The following is a 20,835-nucleotide window of genomic DNA, read 5'->3' on the forward strand; positions in this document are numbered from 1 at the left end:
CCCCCGTTGTTCGTCTATTTTCTCGCGAGAAGCCGCGAAGTTTCCGGTGTTGTGTATGTTCCTGGAAACATGGCGGCCAGCTTCCGCGGCCGTCCTATCCGGAGTCTTCGGATGCGAGGTAAGCATGAAAAGCTCGACTGGGCGGCATGTGTGATGTCGGCATATTGCGAAAGTAGATGTTCCCGGGCATGTGATGAGCCGGGCGGGATCCCTGACCATTTGGCCGCTGTGTGTTTCTGACAGGTCGGAATGACAGCGGGGAGGAGAACGTACCGCTGGATCTGACCAGAGGTAAGCATCATCACCCTGAGAGCGATTATTGTTCAAGATGGATGAGGCGCGTTTGTGCGAGCTGTGGCGCCGGGGAGTGAAAACCTGGTTCCCCGGGGCTCATGTCTCGTCAGTGATGCTGTTCACTCCCCCCTCTCGGTTTAGTTTAGCCAGCTATACCATAACAACAGGCGGCTGCGAGCTAACTAACTAGCCGGGTTAGCATTAGCTAGCTGCCACAGCTAAGCAGCCATGGCGACGGTGTGTTGTTTTGGTTCGTGCCAGTGGACAAAACGGGCTCGTATCAAGCCGGACAGGCACAAGCGCTGCAGCAATGCTGAGGGTGTAGCTAGCTGCAGGACAGGGTGTGTTTAGCTGAGCAGCTAAATAGACAACACAGGCTGCGGCAGGGTGTTTTTTCTTCGAGTTGTTCTCTGATACATCTGCTCAGTTATTCTCCTGCAGCAGCAGCAGCACTGTGCACCACCCATCAATCCCTGTGTCACAGCCAACACTGGTTTTACCACTGCAATGCAAACCAGTGTTAATCAGCATCTGGAATGTCAGATGAATAAACAGTCACAGTGTATCAGTCTCATCGACATGGGGAATGAAGTGGAGGGGCATTCAATCCGCTGTTTCTTCATGGAATCCTAAAGCATGCTGTTTGTAAGATATTGGACCTCAATGCTTAATTTCAGTTCAGGGTAAGTAGATCATAAAATTGTGGTGTTGTGTTCACTCCTAATCCTAAAGTGTGCCTGCACCCACGACTTTCAAGGTCATCAAACTTGAAATTCTGATGTTAAGACCATGACAAATGTTTTTTTGTCCTATCTATCCCAAAGGACGGCTATTGCACATGCAGATCATTGCTGCATTAGTCTCTGGAGCTCCGGCAATGTCTGATACAGTTAGGCAATATTATATTCTACCACAAGTTTTGCAGACAATGCTCATCAGTGTTTGTTTGATTCCATCAAATCTATCACAGAACTAGTGTTTGTTTTTCTTATGGACAAAATAACATTTGTACATTTTGTACTAATTTAGGTATAAACTCCGCTTTTACGTGTATTTTAATGTGTCTGCTGTATCTGAATCTGCCTCAGCGCTTGGCTAACATTGTATCTGAGGAGAAAATATTGTATACAATTTGTTAAGCGCTTGTATTCTTGGTTTCTGCAGCATTTATCTGTTTGCTTAAATATAGTATCTGGATGTTTCTTTCCTTTGTTTTTACACAGTCGCTGAAAGGAACTGAAAATGGAAAAAAAAAACACTTCCCTGCTCAAGTCTTGCTTTCACAGTCTGGACCTTGTTTAGACTGTACACACTCCTTTAGTTTGACCAGCTAAACCAACTGCCTTCCTGCAACATATCAACTACAGTTCATTGGATGTTATTGTGGCAATATGGTGTAATATAAAGATTGTCTTGGTTACATTGTGTTTCCTTTTTGTTCTCCTGCAGAGCCGTCAGAAAACTTCCGTGAAATCCTCCAAAATGTGGCCAAATCACACGGAGTCAGTAACATGCGAAAACTGGGCCACCTGAACAACTTCATAAAGGTAACTCACACATTATGACGTTTTCACCCCAGGGATTTATTTATTAGTTAAGACAGTCCTGAAATCACAGATAATTATTGAGGATGCACTTACAAACATCAAACCTTTCAAGACTTGTGACTCACTCTTTGTAAAGATGGACTTCCCATCCTCTGTCATGTCACCACTGACCTTTCCTTGATCTTCTCCTCTTGGGTGTTGCTGCCACTAGGCCTTGCTGTGTCTTGTCATTGTAATGCTGACAGTGAATGTAGCAGGAGCTCTAGGGATGGTGAAACACTCCTGACTTAATGTGCATCAAGAGCGGCACCCTGACCTTGAAACTTGAGATGTTAAATGTCTGGTTATTGTTTTTATGAAACTGGCTGAGACACTGTCAGGCTTTATTATATTTTATATTGTTGATGGTAAAAGTGAAGGTCTTCCAGTATAAACAAATGTCGTGCTTCTAAATCTCTTATATGTGAATGGGACCAACAAGTTTGACACAAAACAAGTGATCGTGGATTGCTAAGAGATTTATTGGGCTTTGTGTGTCCCACTTATCAGTAGTCGATGGCCAGGATGCACAGATTTATTGTTTGCAAAAAAAGAAGAGGGAATAAGAGATTTGGTTGATTTTCTATTCGTTTAGCGTTTTGCTGCAGATAAAGGTTCAGATGGTGTTTTTAGATATTAGTCTTTTTATTTGTGTGGACAAGGCCTCAGTGATGTACTAGTGACCTCTGCAGGATGTTTTTCTGCTTTTCATCTAACACATATAAGAATAGTCTTGAGCTCTCTTGTAAGTGTGTACAGGAATAACATTGTGTTCAAAAGTACTTGCAACGCTGAGTACCGTCTTGTTGTTGAGGAAATGTCCAATTCACCAACCTTGGGCACCAGATGTGTAAACGTTTGCTGATTTGCGTTGAGCCACCCGCGGTCGTAAACCACCTCTAAGTGTGTGTCATGGACATGTTTTGTCCAACTGTTGGTGGCCGTGCAGCCAGTTTGTGCTGGCCTTCAGAAAACCTGTGCAGCTGGCAGTGCATTCGACTGGAGGCTAAGTGTGAGGCTGAGTTGTGCGTCTGTAATCCGTACACCTAACTCCCTTGTTTACAACTGACAGGAGGGTGATAGTCATGACGCGTGTGTATACGTCTGTTCGAGCACCATGCCCCTGATGCCTTATATGGGTTCCAGGACAGCGAGGGTGACCTAATCCCCCCCGAGAGTGTCACATGCCCCTCGCCCCATCTCCTCTCCCCCTTCCTCCTGCCTGCCTGGACTCTGACATCACAGCTGGTTTAAAACAACCCCTTACTTACCATGCCCCTGTTCACCCATCCTGTTCCATCTCCCCTTGCTCTGTGGTTTGTAATGAACGAGAGAAAAGAGGATTACTTTCAGCTTCAAGACACGATTCACACATAAATTACCCGTTTGGTTTACTCATCGGCTCCTCTGCTGCTGCTGCTGCGTCACTATAGGTGTATGTAACCTGCACTTCTGTGACCACGGCCTGGGCGCCTCAGGGTGCTCAAAAGGTGGAGGCTCCTCCCATTGCTAAGGGTGGGCGATTCAATGATTTTCATAAGCTTGTGGTATGATTTATTTTTTGTATTAGGATTCCCGACCCTTACTCATTGCTTTGTGTGTATGATGACCTTTTAAACTGTGCTTTTGTTAGCATTGGCCTCCAAGATAGTAGTTGTTCAATATGAACTGCTTTACTTATTATGCTCATTATGGACAAAGTATTTTGTGTACATATAATTTGAATGTTTTATACACCAGCAGTGTTTTGGCCCTGGTTAATTATTGAGGAACTGTGGTGAAGGAGCTGGAGTCGGCCTGGTAGAGTACACAAAACCGAACCAAATAGTCGGGTTGAAAGCGGAGGTATACAAAGTAGTTTTGAGACATCAACGCAGGTGAATTTTTTGGGTCTGGACCTTCTCCGGAGTTTGCCTTTCTCATATGAACAACGCAGCAGAAGGTTCCACGCTCAGACACGTTCACAACAGCACAGAATTCTCCGGAGTGTTCTTGTGAGGGGTGGTGCAGCTTGCACAGGCAGGATGAAATTGACTAATTTCGCTGCGGAGATCACATGTTTTTGTTTACGACACACCGTCACCAGCGTCGCCTCTCATCACCAAAATCTCTCTTGACATCTTTGTCTGTGTCTTCTGTTGCATATGCTTTTTAAAATCCTGATATATTTGTATCTGTCGCGTCCACAGAGGTTTTACTAGGGGGCTTACTAGAAAGTCTAGAGGCTCTCGCATTGAGATCAGTGCCTGTCTGAAAGCAGCTCAAAAATAATCATTCAGCCTGTATCTTACTTCCTGTTCTCACCCTCTATTTTTATTCATCAAACATATACAAGCGCATGTACTCATAAACAACAAATGCTGGTGACAAAAGCCTGCGCCAACTACATGACCTGTGAATGTGTTGTCCCAATGCTTCTGTGATTGTAACTACCACCAGTGAAACCATAAGATTATCCATTCACAATTGTGTGTGTTTGGTTTTTCTTTGACTCAAACATTGTTTAATGGTGAGTGTCTCAGGTGAAGGATTGAGACCCAGAACTATCATCTGACTATCACGATGTTCCATTGTGCCACCATTATGCCTGTGCTAGGATAACTTTTATCCATGAAGTCATGTTAATGCAGTCCGTTTATAGACCTAAAATATGATGTCTTGTCTGTCTCTGTGTTACAGCTGCTATGCAGCATTGGTTACCGTGAAGAGAACTTTGGGTTTACACACGAAGAAATCATTGTTTGGTAAGTTTGTCAGTGACACTTTATCAGTAGTTTCATGTTTTTTCAGCATGTGCTCTTTTTCCAGGTCATACGCTTGTTATTTATGCAGCCAAGTAAAACCCATAGTTAGCAAGGACCAGTGATTAATATACATCTGAGCTTTTTAATTTGAAAAGGCCTTTTAAATCCATCATGCATATGAAATATTTCAGGAAATAAATCAAGTTTGTAAAGTATACTAATTCTGTTGCCATGTCCATTTTCAAATTTTTCACCCAAAGTCTGCGACTAGCTCTACTGAATGAGGCCAAGGAAGTGCGTGCAGCAGGGTTGCGGGCGCTCCGCTACCTCATTAGAGACACCGCCGTGCTGCAGAAGGTCCTCAGACTACAGGTGGACTACTTAATAGCCAGGTGAGATTCTGTTTTGACCAGTCAAATGGAAACAGCTGGGCACATTCTCATGTTGTGGGTTCATAACACATATTTCTGCAATTTGCATGGTACTTTTGAAGTGCTATGCTTCAGTCATACTTATTTGGTCAGGTTTATTTTTCTCTCACTAGCTGGCTGTGTTGAAACGAGAAGGTCATGATTAATGGTTCCTCTGTGTTCTTGTTTCAGATGCATTGACATCCAGCAGAGCAATGAGGGCGAGAGAACTCAGGCTCTGAGACTCGTCCGAAAGGTAAGATATGTATAGAACACAGCATTATTATTTTTGATTTCCGTTCCTCTGCAGCCATTCAGTTGTACATTCAGCGTCACTCACAAGGAGTTAGCCCTCTACGCTCAACATAAGCTTCAGCGCCAGCACAAAGTGCCACCAGAAAGATCCTTGGGTTAGCAGCAGTGTCAGAGTGTGGACACTTGGTACGAGTCTGCAGGCGAGGTTATTTATAGCTCTTTCTGTAGTTTACTGTAAACCTTCCTCACACACACACATAGAGTCAGGCTCTGGTTTCAGTAGAGGAATACTTTGCCATACAAGTAGTAATATTACCCCTGTGTTCATTACATATAGCCTGGCCTCTTATTAAATCTATTGCCCCATCACTTACTACGTTGATACTCTTAGAAAAAAAGGCAATAAAAACATTGCAGTCATTTTTATGCCTCTATTTGTCCAGCCTTGTTGATGACTCATGTTTCTCTCCTCTCCCTCTTCCTGTAGATTATCACTGTCAATGCAATGTTGTTCCCCACGTCTATCACAAACTCTCTAATTGCTATCGGCACGGATGGACTCCAGGAGAGAGACCGCATGGTCCGCGCAGCCATCGCCATCGTATGTGAGCTCGGTGAGTGCCCGGCCTCAGAAAGTTGCTCGGTTCATGGACAGAAATTAACCTTGTGAAATACCTCATTTGTGAGAAAGAAGAAAACAAAGCGTCTAATATTTCTTTGTTGCTGACTAATTCCTCGCGCAGCCCTAAAGAACCCAGAGGTGGTGGCCAAACGAGGCGGCCTCAGCACCATCCTGAAGAGTGTGATCGATTGTCAGTTGAGTCGCATCAACGAAGCACTGATCACCACCATTCTCCATCTTCTCAACCACCCACGTACCCGCCAGTATGTACGGGTGGACGTCGAGCTGGAGGTATGCACAGATATGAATTCAGAGTCCGCTGCCGTTCATAAATGAGCCAGTGTGCCGCAGGATTAACAGCTTCAGGTTGTACGTCTCTTTCCCATGGAGCTTAGAGTAATCGATTACAACGTTTCTCTAAAGCCTTATTGTCTGTAAACGGGCACCTGGGACAGAAGCGTCTCATCATTGCAGTCATTAGAGCCACCGGGCTGTCATATGAGATCTATAGCTAGGTCATTATTACTGCAAGATGTTTGGTGGGTTAATAACCCTTAATAGAGCTGTTATATGTTGTAATCATCCATCTTTTGTGTATGTGTTTCTGTCCTCCAGCAAATCCTCGCCCCTTTCACAGATTTTCACTACCGGCACAACGCAGACACGGCTGAAGGGCAACTCAAGTGAGTGTGTGCGGCAGTGTGTATGAAGAGTGTTACTGTTACATCAGACACATAACAGATAGTGTTCTGACATTTCCCTCTGTTTAGAGTTTGCTCCGTTTCTATATTGGTAACACCATGCGTCGAGAAAGTTGAGGGCTTGTATAGTGTTTTTATGATATGACCCTTGTTATCAGGGCTTCTTGACTCCACAATGACATGCCCCCAGGATGTGAAGCAACCATCCTTTAAGTCCCTCTGGAAGATTTGTCTTTATATAAAAATATCTTTTATTGATTCTTTTTTTATTTTTATGATTTTTACGTCTTTCAAGTTTTACATTGAGGGTGTAGTTTGAGCCTTGGTGAAAGGTTTTTCAGTGCTCTGTGCAAAAAGAGACCATAACGATGTCGCACGGTGGAACATGGTGCCTTGTTTATTAATGTGCGTGTTTTCATGTTCTCAGGGAGGACAGAGAGGCCCGTTTCTTGTCGAGTAGGATGGCCATAGTGGCAGCCTTTCGCTCCTGGTCTGGTAAGGGCTAAGACATAGTTACATTGTTTGATAAGTAATGTGTTTTCATTTTAAGGGTATCATGAGTTAAATGTGTCTCTTTCTGTCACTCAGGGATTATCAACCTATGCAAGGCTGGAAATTCTGGTATCCAGTCTTTAATTGGTTTACTTTGCATACCAAATATGGAAGTTAGGGTGAGTATTGACACAGCTACATTCCAAATATTTACAGAAAATGTTTGAAAGAACAAGGAAGTTAGCAGTTATAAATGTGGATAGCTCTTGTGTTCCTTCCCTAGCAACCAACACCTCAATGACGTGCAAATCTCCTGTCTGTAGAATGTCTGCCCATTAGGTCTTTGTTTTACTGTAGCTGTAGTAAGATGAAGAACCATAGCAGCTCTCATTAGTTTTGGTTCCAGTTGGGGTATTAACAGAGTCAGTTATCTGAGTCATATATATTATCTGATTAAGATATATGTCAGATAAGATATATGACTAAAGCAAAGTCCGTAGCTTCCATTAACATTTTATTGAACCGCATCCCCTAATTTCCCCTAAGTCTTTATGGGTCCTTGTGCTTCAATTTCTGTCACAGGGTTTGCAATTTTATATATATATTTTTTTTTTAAGTGTTTTATTTGTGAACGACTTATTAACAACATTTATGTATCTGATTGCTTCATTGTGATCTCCCACAGAAAGGCTTGTTGGAGGTGTTATATGAGATATTCAGGCTCCCTGTGCCCATTGTAACTGAAGACTTTACAGAAGGTCTTCTAAGTGTTGGTGAGGATCATTTTTTGTAACTTGAGAATTCATTTTTATATCCACAGTATCTCGGTACTGTAATTTGTTTGGCTATGTGACTCTGTATAGTCATGGCAAAAAGCTTTCTAGTTTTTAGACCCCTAATATATACGTTCACATTATACTATAAGTTATCTCTTCTCTTATTTGTCATCAGACCCTGCCAGGTTCCAGGACACCTGGAGACTGTCTGATGGGTTTGTTGCTGCTGAGGCCAAAGTCGTCCTGCCCCATCGGGCCCGCTCCAGGTGAGAGAGAAGAACATGGAGTCAACCCCTGGGTTGTGTGTCCAAACGTCCTTTAAACCCATATCGCTTCTGTTTTCATTCACATTTTTTTAATCTGCTAATAAATTAAGCTGTCATAGAATAAAATGAAGAAGTGATGACATTTGACATCCTCCAAAAAAAATCAAAGGTCAACTTCACTGGGACATCATGTTCTGACAACAAATTTTTCTGCTCATTAGATCGAGACCATAATTCAAATTTTGTCTTCCTCTTTGCTTCATTAGGCCTGATCTGATGGACAACTACCTAGGATTTGTTCTGTCTGCCTTCATCTCCAGTGGGCTGTTAGAGGTGAGTCAAGGAGAATCATACACCTTGGTTTCTCTGATTGGATTGTGTTACGATCTATTACACCGCATGTTTTATTTACCTTCTACACAGCAGCATTATAGTGTGCATGTTTCTTTTGGAGCCGTAACCTTCCTTCTTTCCCTATCGTTGACTCTGCAGGGTATTGTTGAAGTTGTGACCAGTAGCGATGACCAGCTCGCTATCAGAGCTACCATCCTGTTGGGAGAACTTCTGCACATGGTAATTAAGAAAGTGGGGAAATAATACGCGGCATAATTGTAATAGAACACAATTTTTCCCATTGCGTTCTCACAAACTGCAAAAGTCCTAAATGTTTCCTCTTCTGTGTCACTGCTAAATAAACAGAGATATTTTTCATTTGAACAGCTGCCCGTTACGACTGAGTTACTGTGATTCTAATTCAAAATGCATCTCGGCTTTTTCTTCTACCCGCTTCTCTCATGTTTAGGCAAACACCATCCTTCCTCATTCCCACAGTCACCACCTGCACTGCCTTCCCACCCTTATCAACATGGCAGCCTCCTTTGACATCCCCCAGGAGAAACGACTGTGAGGACACACTGTCACACCAACAAGTCCCCTTTTCCTCACAATTTTTTTTCTTTTCTCACTATTCTAACTGTGAATCCAACACAATTCCACAAATCAATTATAAATAACATAATCCCAAATACTCTGGAAGCTGAATTAAATCGCTATAATTAATTGTGTATTTTTCAGTCGAGCGAGTGCAGCTGTCAACAATCTGAAGCGTTTCCATGAGAAGAAGAAGAAAGGTTTGAAACCACACAGTCTGTACCTGGACCACATCATTCGCAAGTCGGTGTCGTCAAATAGCCGCAGAGAGTCCCACTCGCGTGTCTACAGGGATATCTACGTTATTAAGGTAAAGACAAACACAATCCTCACAATCTACATTAAATTTTTAGACGTCCTCTATGTAACATCAACATATATAGTTTGTTTAGAGGAGTACTTTTTTGTATATATGCTTATTTGCCACCCTACTCTGAGCAGATATCAATTTCGTCTCTTTGTGTTCACTACAAACATTTGGGTTGTGTTTAGTTTAGCTTCGCACAAACACTGAAGAAGGGGAAACGGGTACATACGTTTTCTTCACTAATGAAAATAAACCAAGTTGTGTCTCACTTTGTATAATGTAATACTCATAATTGCAATTTTGAGTACTGAAGTTTATTTTTACGGAAAAATATGACAACATGCATACTTTGCACAATATGTTCCAGTATGATACTTTCAAATCAGTCAAAAAGTGAAACCCTCAATGGTCCCCATCCTAGTTATGTTGTAGAAGGGGAAAGACAACAAATGTATTTTCACATTTGCTGCCAAGAAAGGAAAACACGTTGTCAATTTTAATCTCCATGTCATGTGACAAAGGGGCCACTTGCAAGAAAGTATAACGTTCATTTTTAAGTCAAGTCGTCAAAGCAGCTGGTGTTTTGGTGACAGTGATGGTCGTGTGTTGTAATCGTCATTTTCGGGGGAATGGAACACAACTGTGTTTGATTTGGGGTCAACACTAGCCTGTCAGAATTCACACACTGAGCCGGTGTCTGATTTGAAAAGCATTTGTTTCACCTGAAAAATGGTTGAATTTCCAAGTTGTTTTTTTAATCCAAGAATACCCCGAATGTTCTTTGGGTGTAAGATTGTGTAACGTTGCTTAAATATGTGAGATACAATGTAAGAATGAGGTGCAACAGATTTTGAGTTATTATGAAATGCCTATAACAAAGTTAGGTTTCTTTATTGAATAAATGAATTAGTTTTTCACAAGGAAAAGAATTGCCATATAACATGTAAAACCAATTCAACTGGTATGTGTTCCTATTTCAATGTTTCAGGACACAGAAGATGCACTTATGCTGAACCTGAGAGACAGTCACATTCTCAACCACAAGCACAACCTGGAGTGGAACTGGCTGCTTATAGCCACCATCCTGAAGGTCAGGCTGTTCTCATGAAGCACCATAAACTCCATTCTGAACTTTTTCTCCCTGTCTTATATTAAAATGTTTGTTTTTCTCTCCCAGTGGCCAAATGTAAACCTCAGGAACAACAAAGATGAACACATGCACAAGTGAGACCCCTTCATATCCTCAAAAGCCCCATTGCAGCATGGTAAATGACGTGTTTATCTGACCAAATGTATAAAACATTTTTTGACAGGTTTGTGCGGAGGCTGCTTTACTTTTATAAGCCCAGTAGTAAATTGTATGCAGGACTGGCACTGGATCACGTGAAGGCCAGACAACTCACTGTGGTTGGTTGTCAGTTTGTTGAGTTCCTCATGGACTCAGATGAGGTGAGAGAAATGTGCACAAAGTCACAAACCTTATATTCCTGTTTTACCTTTGGTCATTTTCTAATTTGCAACCTTCCCTCTGTCCTCTCTTCTCCCCTCTTCTTCCTCTTGTCACCAGGATGGCCAGGGTTACCTGGAGGAGCTGGTGAAGGACATGGTGTCGTGGCTCTCCTCGTCCTCAGGACTGAAGCCTGAGCGCTGTCTGCAGAGTAACGGCCTGCTCACCACACTCAGCCAACACTATTTCCTCTTCCTGGGGACGCTCTCTGCCCACCCACAGGGAGTCAAGCTGCTGGAGAAGTGTGGCCTGTTTCAGTGGTGAGTAAACAGAAAAACCTGTTCCAGGCCCATGAACCCATCACAACGACTCATTGGATTGAGGACCTGCTAACAACTCGTCCAATTTGTACTTGCAGCCTGCTGAATCTCTGCTCTGTGAAGAACCAGGACGCTGTGCTCAAACTTGCTGTAACCACACTGGACTACAGCAGAGACGGTCTGGCTAGAGTGATCCTCTCCAAGATCCTCACTGCTGCTACTGATGTGAGACAGCCACAGGAACACGACTCACACAAACATAAAAATACCTTCTGAAACGTGCAATTTCCTTGTATTCACCTTTGTCCAAATAACTGAAGCTAGTTGGAGCTAGATTTTGCAACTGCAGATTATGCAGAAAAAAATCAAGATTGAATGACTTTATTGTCATTTTGTAAGTGCTACAAAATTGCAATTGAAAATTAGAATGCCACGAAGTAGAGCAAATACCACCATGGGTAAACCTTAATATTTGATAAAAATGCCCTACTACTTAGTGTGAAAGGAAGTGGCAGAAGAAGGCTTCCCAATCAACAGGATCTAAGCTAAGTTTACTGGGTTCTTCTCTGGCCTACTCCATTGCCAAGTGTGATGCAAACCAGTTCACAGTTTTTTATGTAATCATGTTTACAAACAAAAAACCACCAGACAGACACATTAAAACAAAATCTCCTTGGCGTCAATAACAATGACGCCCCTTCCTTTTCCCACAATGCCTCTGGTCTCACCGAGCAGACGTGTAGGCTGTATGGCACCAAACACCTCCGTGTGCTGCTGCGTGCGGGCGTGGAGTTCTTCAGTAGCTGGGGCATGGAGCTACTGGTCACGCAGCTTCATGACCACAGCAAAGCCGTGTCCATGGAGGCCCTGGACATCCTGGACGAGGCGTGTGAGGACAAGGTGACGTGAATCACTCACTGACTACAGTCAACACAGTAGAGCTGTTAACTCTGCTGTGAGAGAGCGTTAGAAACTGAATGAATGTAAAGCAGAGCATTGCAGCAACACTGTGTAATGTTACTGAGCAACAGCGCCCTCTGGAGCTACTAGTGTTTAATTCTGCTGGGCTCCATGTCTAAGTGATGAAGTGGTTTTCATGTAGAGAAGATCAAAGCGGCTCCACTCTCTCAATTCCAAGTCATTGATCCACCAAACTAACTTGTATAGTTGTATAGTTGTGCTTTAAGTTACCACAGAAACAAAGATTTAACTTGAATAAGTTCCATTGATATTGTAAGAGGCAGAGAAAATATGGATTTACATGGAATTAAGCTGTGGCTGTTTTTCTCCTCTGTTTACATGGTTCTGTAGTGTGTTTGTGCTTCCAGCGGTCTGACTTGTTGTATTGTGCTGCTTCACAGGCCAACCTTCATGCGTTAATCCAGCTAAAACCAGCTCTGTCCCACCTGGGAGATAAAGGCCTCCTGCTGCTCCTCAGGTGAGTTTTATACAGCTTGTATCCCCCCCCCCCCCCCCCCCTCTCAGTTCACATAAAAGGCCGCTCACTTCCCACTGAGGTTTGGGTTAGGATGGAAGCCTTGGTTGTAAATTCATCTAAACCTAAATTGATTTGTTTTATCATCCAACTGATTTTACGTCTCGTCTTTAAATACCCTGTGCATCTTGTGTCTGTTTAGGTTCTTGTCCATTCCTAAAGGTTTCTCCTACCTCAATGAGAGGGGTTATGTGAGCAAGCAGCTGGATAAATGGCAGAAGGTATTAACAGCATAATCCATTTAATAATAGTTTGCTATAATCTGCTTCTAAATCCTGATAAGACCACAAGCTAACAGAAGACTGTTTAACTCTGTGACCTACATGTCATATGGATTGCAGGAATACAACCTTAAGTATGTGGACCTGATAGAGGAGCAGCTCAACGAAGCACTTACAACGTACCGCAAACCTGTTGATGGAGACAACTACGTCAGACGCAGCAACCAAAGGTGAGACCCTTGACTCTTAAATACTGTCGGTATATCTGACAAACCACCGGGGGTGCTCTGCAAACTGTAGTATTCTAACTTTTCGGGTTGTCTACAGGTTACAAAGACCAAATGTCTATCTTCCTGTGCACTTGTACGGACAGCTGGTCCATGATAAGACAGGCTGTCATCTTTTGGAGGTTCAGGTAATTACTGTTTATCGGTTCAACATCACACAGCTTCCATTTCTCGTTTTCAATTTCCCATATTAGTTTTTCTGGGAGCGAGTGGTTTGTCCAGATGCAGCTTGTCTTTGTTCTTACCATCTGTCTTTTGCAGAGTGTGGTTCCTGACCTCAGCTACACAGTTCGCTCCCCGATGCTGGACACCTGGGAGGGCATTAAACAGCTGAAGGCTGCTCTGTGGGCACTGGTGAGGAACACTTTCACTGTCATCGTAATACTGAGAGTTAGAAAGAGATGGTTCTGATGGTGTGTGTTGTTTTCCGTGCAGGGCAACATTGGCTCTTCAAACTGGGGTCTGAATCTCCTGCAGGAGGAGAATGTCATTCCTGACATCCTCGCATTGGCTCAGCACTGTGAGGTGCTCTCAGTACGAGGGTAAGCTGATCCTTTTTTTGTTTTTTACCACTTTTCACTATAAAATACTCAGATTTGACTATTTAATGTCTAATTTTGAACAGACACTTTTAAAAATAATCATTTCACAGCTAACCCTTAAAGATCTTATCAACAAACCCATCAAGTGGTAAATACAGCACAACATCGTATTTTCACTAACAGTCCTTTCCTGTCCACAGCACCTGTGTTTATGTTCTGGGCGTCATATCCAAGACCCGGCAGGGCTGTGATGTGCTGAAGCATTACGGCTGGGACACGGTCAGACACAGTCGCAGGACGTTGTGGCCCGTCACTCCAGACGAGGTCGACACACACTTAACCTCTGAACTTTCCTCAGTGCCAAGCACGCTCAGTCTGAACTCTGAATCCACCAGCTCGCGCCACAACAGCGAGAGCGAGTCTCAGCCAAGTATGTAGGATTTTGAGAACATTTTGAGAGAAAGTCTTAATCATTTTGTACATAATGCTCCACCACCATAGTAATCTGGTATTTTTGATGGCAGTTACGCCAGACATTAGCTTTTTCTCCTTCCGCTGTGGTTTTGATCAACTCTTTGTGCTTTCAGACATGTACATACTGGAGGATGACAAGTGTGATGTTCTGGACCAGTCAGATGAGCCCTTCCATCTTCACCCCAAACCCATCAAGGACCGCAGCCCCTTCACAATCCTGGCCTCCACACGCTTTGTTCGCACCCGTTTCCTCAACTCCCTGCCCCTTCCCAGCAAGAAGCTGCGCTCCACCAGCGACCCCAAGACCCCGTCAGGCTCTCGTACCCCTACTGAGCTCAAGACAGGGAGTATGAGGCGTAACAGGACAGTGACCGAACCCTCAGTGTACAGCCCAAACCAGGGGGATGTCTTCACCCCTGTGTTTAATGGCAGAGGAATGCCAAAGAGTCCCACAGTGAGTCTAGAGACGTCCTTTGTTGGTACCAGGGGCGGCTCCGAGGAGCACCTTGTGGATGGAAGGCTGACAAGGGGAGGAGGCTCAGGCCTTGGATTAAGTGGTCTAGGAGGGCAAGGGACTGTGGAGCACCCCAACCGAGAGCGGGAGCAGAGCAGCCGAGAGCGTCTGGCAGGAGGGGATGGTGGCTCCTCCTCTAGTGGAGGCAACGTAGTAGGGGGCGGAGGAGGTGGCGGCGGAGGTACTCAGTTTAAAAGCCGCAGTCAGAGCTTTAACACGGACACCACAACCAGCGGCATCAGCTCCATGAGCTCCAGCCCCTCTAGGGAGACCGTTGGAAACCCTGAGCATCCCGAACCTGAACCAGACTCTTCTGACTGTGTGAGCCTCAACACAGTGGTGTCTGCCAAGACTGTCAAAACACTCTCCTCCCTCACACCCCAGGCTCAGACCAACCATATTTCAATGTCGAAGTCGTCCACTGTCTCCCTGGTACCGCCCGGCTCCTCGCACACACTCCCTCGCCGAGCTCAATCTCTCAAGTCTCCTTCAGTCGCCACCATCAAGAGTTTGGCTGACTGTAGCTTCATGTACACCAGCCCAAGAGACGCCCTGGGCTACGCTACGTTGAAGAGGCTGCAGCAGCAGAGGATACACCCATCTTTGTCTCACAGTGAAGCCTTGGCTTCGCCTGCCAAAGACGTACTCTTCACCGACACCATCACTATGAAGACGGGCAGCCTGGACTCCAGATTAACACCTCGCAGGTAAATCATAGTGACAGGGATTGATCGGCCGAAAACTAACACTGCTGCAACATTCATTTTGTTTACATGAACATATATTCTTCCTTTTTTTAACAATTTGTTTTTCTTTGCAACATGAAATATGTGTTCTCATGTCCTAGTAACAACTCAACTAGCACTCTCATTTAGCATAAGCAGCTCTGTGCCTGAGGTAGAGTTTTGATTTGTGTCCGCCTTAGCAATGACAGATGTGATAATGTGTTTTTTGTGCACCTTCTGCTATGTCTGTCAGAATATCAGACAGAAGGCTCACCTGTCCAGAACCCAGCGTCTTAAACCCGTACCGCAGGCTGTCCAGAACACTCGCACCGTGGTGGGTGGAGCGACCCAGTGTCCTCCTGAGTAGACAAATAGCTTCTAGCACCGATCTAGACAATTATGTCCTCGTTGCTTTTAGTTTAGTTGCAACTATGACTCCTTGCCTGCAGTTGTTTTACAGTTGATTTGACTCCCGTAGCCCTGTAGTGTGACCTGTGTAGATTGGTCAGTTGCTGGTTGTTCCTGCCTCTAGGAGCTGTGAGTCTTCTTAGAAGTAAACAGCGCAAAGGTAGAGATACTTGCCACAATATAGATATTATAGTAGAGGTACCAGCTATTCACTCCAACTGTATATAAAACTCTTCACATTCACTGTCTATTTTACAGATATGAGTTGTTTTATTATAACATAAAAATATAGGTGATGGATCATCAGTGTTCCAGTGTCGACATTGTTTTTATATTATATTTCTTGAACATTATCTGTCGTGCCTATGAGAGGCTTACAAGACCTCATTATTTAGAAGAAAAAAAAGAACAAGGAACCAGAGTGCAGCATCAATAGCTATTAAAAAAAATCCTGAACCATTTTCCAAGATTCAGCAATTCATACAAATTAAAAGCTTGAACCAATGAATGTTTGGTCAAATGATTAACCTATGGTCAATAGTGCCAATTAATCTTCTGTTGAAACAAAAAACATACATAGTTTAATCTATATTGGTTTCATCCAGTCTTTAGATTAGGCAGGTCTATAGATTGTAAGCCATACTGACACATTATTCTTTGACCCTTCATATACATTTTAGTCTCTTACTGGATATGTTTCTTTTTCATTGGGAAGCTATGGACAAGTGGTTATTGGGTACTTCAGTGCATTTTAAAGTTTTTCTATGCCTGAAGACTGCATCACACTTTGATGTCCTGTGCTGTGAGTTTATCTGTAGCTGCCGCCCTGATAACATGCTGGCATTAGAGCCTGTTAGGACCCCGACGTCCTTCTCACTGTCTGCTCACTGAGTCTCTGTCTCTGTGCTTTTATCCAACATTTGTTTCACTTACTCCCCACGTTCCTTTTCTGTCCCAGTCTCTCCCCCCGGATCCTCTCACGTACCTCTCCTCTTGCCCTCCCTAGGTTCCTGAAAGCGCTGAGCTTTGCCTCTCTGGATAAAGAGGAGCTGCTCAGCCCCATCAACCAAAGCACCCTGCACCGCTGCTCTTCAGTGCGCTCTATGGTCTCTGGCATCACCTATGGGTGCAACGATGACTACATTGGCCTCGCACTGCCCATGGACATCAATGATATGTTCCACATCAGAGACTTGGCTTACTTTCAGCAGAGGATCAGCCCCCCGTCTGAAGAGCGTAAACGCTTCCTCTTCGGCGATGGAGATGGTAAATACAACTTCTTGTATAATCAAATAACAATATATGATTTTGAATCAGACTGGTGGATTGTGTTTCTTTGTGCTCACCATGGTTCTTCCCTCTGCAGGTGACCGCCCGGCTATCCCGCTACTAAAGCAGCAGTTCAGTATCTCTGAGCTGATAGTGTGTCGAGGTGACACCCAGAACCACACGGTGGGCTTAGACGAGACGGGACTGCAGGATCACTCCGAAGAGAACTGCCTGTACTGTGTGGGAGCCATTGTCCTCGGGTACCCGGCACAGCCACAGTTCAACAGCACACAGCCTTGCACAGGTGAGGCCCCCCACACGCACACACACTCAGTCAGTCATGGACATACTTTAAAGTCAGTACAGAAAATAAAAGATGCTCCGTTTGTTTCCCCTCTGACAGACTATGTCGACTTTCCGTCATGGGGAGGCAAGAGCGGCCATCGTCTGGAGGTGATGCCTCAGTCCAAGTTCTCTGGTGTGTCAGGCTGCAGTGATGCTGCTGTGTCACAAGGCTCCATCTGTAGCACGCCCACACCTGCTGACGTTGTCCTCGGTAAGAATCACCACAACATGCAGGATATCATCTGAAATACCAAAACAACCCTTAAACTAAGTACTGTATTGTTACTTTATCATTTTAATAAACTGTATTACGTTGCATTTACCACCATATTAAATTCCGCCTCACTTTTACTACCACATGATTAAAATGTGTGACTGAAATATTATCAGGAAAGACTTCTGAGTCAAATCCATCTTTCAGTCCCATGCTTTGGTCGTTTGCCCTTTATTTGACAAGGAAAGCTTCCATTCTATTAGTCCAGGATAAAGTAGAGAATGAGAGACACCATCAGAAGACACATGACCCAAAAATGAGCCAGTGTGACCCTGTGTGGCTAAAATACAACCAGTGCTTTGTATTTGATTGAAGTATAAAAGAAGTAGCTCAGAGCATCTGTTGCTGTCTGTGCTTGATGGTAAATGAAATACAATTATAATGTAGGAAAGGTAATACAGAGGGGGTGGAAGCACAAAGCAGCCCAGATGGAATAAGGGAAATCTTTTTAAAGCAGTTGCACAGCTTTACATTTATTGTATTTTCTTATTTATTGGTGTGTATTGAGTATGTATTTATGTGTGTCTCAGGCGGAAAGGGGATATCAGAGGACGGCCCCGCCTCCCGTGTCTTGCTGAGGAAGGAGGTTCTCCGCCTCATCATCAACCTCAGCTCCTCTGTGGGAACCAAAGGCCACGAAACAGGACTACTGACGTAAAGCCCTTTTACTTACTTTACATTTTTTAGACGCATGTTTATTTTCAGAACAAAAGAAGTCGTTTTTAAAGATGTGTTAAATCCCCTCTGTTTCTCTAGGATAAAGGAGAAGTTTCCGTATGCGTTTGACGACATCTGCCTGTACTCCGAGGTGTCTCACCTCCTGGCCCACTGCATGTTTCGCTTGACCTCAAGACGTTTCATACAGGAGCTCTTCCAGGATGTGCAATTCATGCCAGTGAGAAAATAAACCAACCCCCATTCCATTCTGAATCTCTACGTGTATCCCATATATCCCAACATTTTTCCTCTTTTCCAGATGTACGAGGAAGCCGAGGCAATCCTGACGAAGCTACCAAAACCTGTCGAAGAGGACGATCCCCCTCCTGCAGAATCCTGATCCCCCTTCCCTTTCGTGTTCCTTGCACAGCCCCGGTCCTGCCACCCTACAAACATGGAACAAATGCGAGACTGAGAGAAATTAAGTTATGGCTCCAAGGATGGGTAAACGTTTGGCGTGTTTCTGTTGCTCAAAACAGAGTTCCATAGCCAAGGACATCAAGGAAGTGGTCACCACTCACCTTTCTTCTAGCTAAATCAAGCTGGGAAACGGACATCCGTATCTGTAAACTAGGTTTAACCTGACATGCCTAATGCTGTCTCAGACTTTATTTTCTTCTTTTAACAGGAACAAGGGGGAGCAGTTTAACCAAATACTGTTTTCACATGGGTTGGCAATCTTGGGCAACATTCAATAATCTGAAAACATAATGCTTAAGGACAAGCTGAATCATTAAGACTCACATTGTGTTCAAAACAGAAGAAAAAAAGAAAATGAAATAATTCTACCAACATTTTATCTCTTTCCAGAGGTGGTGTTTTTTCTGTAATGAAATGAATAAGGCATGTTGTTGTGTCTAACCAGTGATTCCTCGGACCTGCGTTCTTTTCTCCTTAACAAAACAAAACACTACAGAGGAATCCTGTTGTTTTAAAAAAAAAAACGTATCTGGAGCCTTCCTGGCTCATATCCCACCCTGACCTGTGATCTGTTCTAGCCAGGTAGGCTATTTTGCTTCTCTCACCTCAACGCTTCCTACAACCCTGTAGCCTCTCATCAGCACAGGCCGCTAATTCCTTTTCTATTTCTTGTATCTCAGACAATCAAACATCACTAGTATCATATTTTCATAAGCTCTATATATATGCCACCCTTACTCGGTACATGAGAATAGCATGTAATTGAATGATAGTTTATGCCATCCTTTACTTCTGTAGGACCTTTAATGTATTTTCTTCAGCCATTGCATTATAAGTGAGCTTCTCAGGAAGCCGCTGGTCTTGTGCTCCGTCGTACAAGTTATCTGTAGAATGATTAATTACAGATTTAGTACCAAGCTCTGCTCAGACGATTGCAGAACCTGCATAAGCCCAGCAGCTCTACCCGACTCTGCCTTCTTACCTCTGTGCTTCACCTCCACTGCATGTGCAACAAGCATGGCAAAGTTGTAACGTCACCGTAACGCGTTTCTCGCTTAACTTTATAAATAGGTTGCCATTACATGCTGCCATCACATTGTAGGAATATAACGACCCCCTGAATCTGTTTCCACAACGCAATATCACTGTCTGTCATTGGCTAAGAAGGGGGGGGGGGGTGTGTGTGCTGACTAAAGGATTTTTAAAAGGTTTCCAGGGAAACAGGGATCTCTGTTTCCATTGGCTTGTTTTTTGCTATAATGCTGCTACAAAAATGGACTCGTAGAGAGATGATTCATAGATCAACTGAGTGATGTCAGATCCGATCTATTTATTATATGTCTGTACCATAGCGTGAGCTCAACAAGAGAAGAAAAAAAGTTATTTATATTTTTTCCTCAAGACTGTATTATAATTTAAAAAGATTTTTTTTTTCTTTTTTTTTTGTTGCCTGAATCGTGGTTTCCCTTGTATAATGTGTACAGTATGTCTTTGGGACATTGATGACCTAAAGAAACATACAATCCTATCAAAGGGATGCATTGTTAATAAAACTAAATTTGAAATACCCAACACGTTTGACACATTTCTTTTTTCTCATTCTTTCATTTGTAACTTTTTTCCTCTTCTTTGTTGGGGATGTCATGAGCCCCTTTTGTCTGGAACCGCAGAAATATTATGATTCAGCAGAAACCTTCCTGTCTGGAATGGTTGAAGATATTTAGAGGTTTTTAGAATGGAATTACTTCTGCAATAGGATAATTGACTCGCAGTGAGAAGTTTCTTTCAGTGTGGAGTTTGAATGTTCTCCCTGGGTTTTTGTGGGTTTTCTCCGAATACTCTGGCTTCATCCCACAGTCCAAACACATGCAGATTGGGGCTAGGTTGATTGGAACTCTAAATTGAACAAGGTTGTGAATGGCAGTGAGAATGCCATTCCTGTGGTGTCCTCGGCTCCAGCTCGGATACAGTAAAAAGCACAAAGCTCTGTCAAC

General features: G+C 43.6%; 1 protein-coding gene across 2 annotated transcripts; it reads left to right on the forward strand.

Moving 5' to 3' along the window:
• Window positions 1-27: 27 nt before the first annotated feature.
• Window positions 28-20,413, forward strand: LOC128438006 (rapamycin-insensitive companion of mTOR). Of its 2 annotated transcripts, none has more exons than XM_053420339.1 (37): window positions 28-118; window positions 244-291; window positions 1,744-1,841; window positions 4,560-4,624; window positions 4,885-5,016; window positions 5,227-5,290; window positions 5,777-5,903; window positions 6,033-6,202; window positions 6,527-6,594; window positions 7,040-7,107; window positions 7,201-7,283; window positions 7,790-7,877; window positions 8,056-8,146; window positions 8,413-8,479; window positions 8,639-8,719; window positions 8,949-9,049; window positions 9,221-9,386; window positions 10,372-10,473; window positions 10,561-10,607; window positions 10,697-10,832; window positions 10,951-11,150; window positions 11,249-11,375; window positions 11,886-12,050; window positions 12,512-12,588; window positions 12,788-12,866; window positions 12,987-13,096; window positions 13,194-13,281; window positions 13,415-13,507; window positions 13,589-13,695; window positions 13,896-14,125; window positions 14,283-15,390; window positions 16,775-17,082; window positions 17,183-17,389; window positions 17,489-17,641; window positions 18,235-18,358; window positions 18,461-18,599; window positions 18,681-20,413. In XM_053420339.1, exons 1-37 carry the CDS (start codon window positions 70-72, stop codon window positions 18,759-18,761), a joined length of 5,247 nt encoding a protein of 1,748 aa, XP_053276314.1. In that variant the 5' UTR covers window positions 28-69; the 3' UTR covers window positions 18,762-20,413. The 2 variants fall into 2 exon arrangements, with proteins under 2 accessions (XP_053276314.1, XP_053276315.1); XM_053420340.1 differs by having other exon boundaries at window positions 16,823-17,082.
• The last annotated feature ends 422 nt before the right edge of the window (window positions 20,414-20,835 follow it).

The sequence above is a fragment of the Pleuronectes platessa genome, chromosome 4 (assembly GCF_947347685.1).
Source record: "Pleuronectes platessa chromosome 4, fPlePla1.1, whole genome shotgun sequence".
NCBI classification, from domain to species: Eukaryota; Metazoa; Chordata; class Actinopteri; order Pleuronectiformes; family Pleuronectidae; genus Pleuronectes; species Pleuronectes platessa.

Coding starts and splice junctions, on each gene's coding strand:
- LOC128438006 (XM_053420339.1), top strand. CDS start 70: ATGGCGGCCAGCTTCCGCGGCCGTCCTATCCGGAGTCTTCGGATGCGA. Junction 8,480..8,638: donor TCTCCAGTGGGCTGTTAGAG/GTGAGTCAAGGA, acceptor TTGACTCTGCAG/GGTATTGTTGAAGTTGTGAC. Junction 11,151..11,248: donor AAGTGTGGCCTGTTTCAGTG/GTGAGTAAACAG, acceptor TTGTACTTGCAG/CCTGCTGAATCTCTGCTCTG.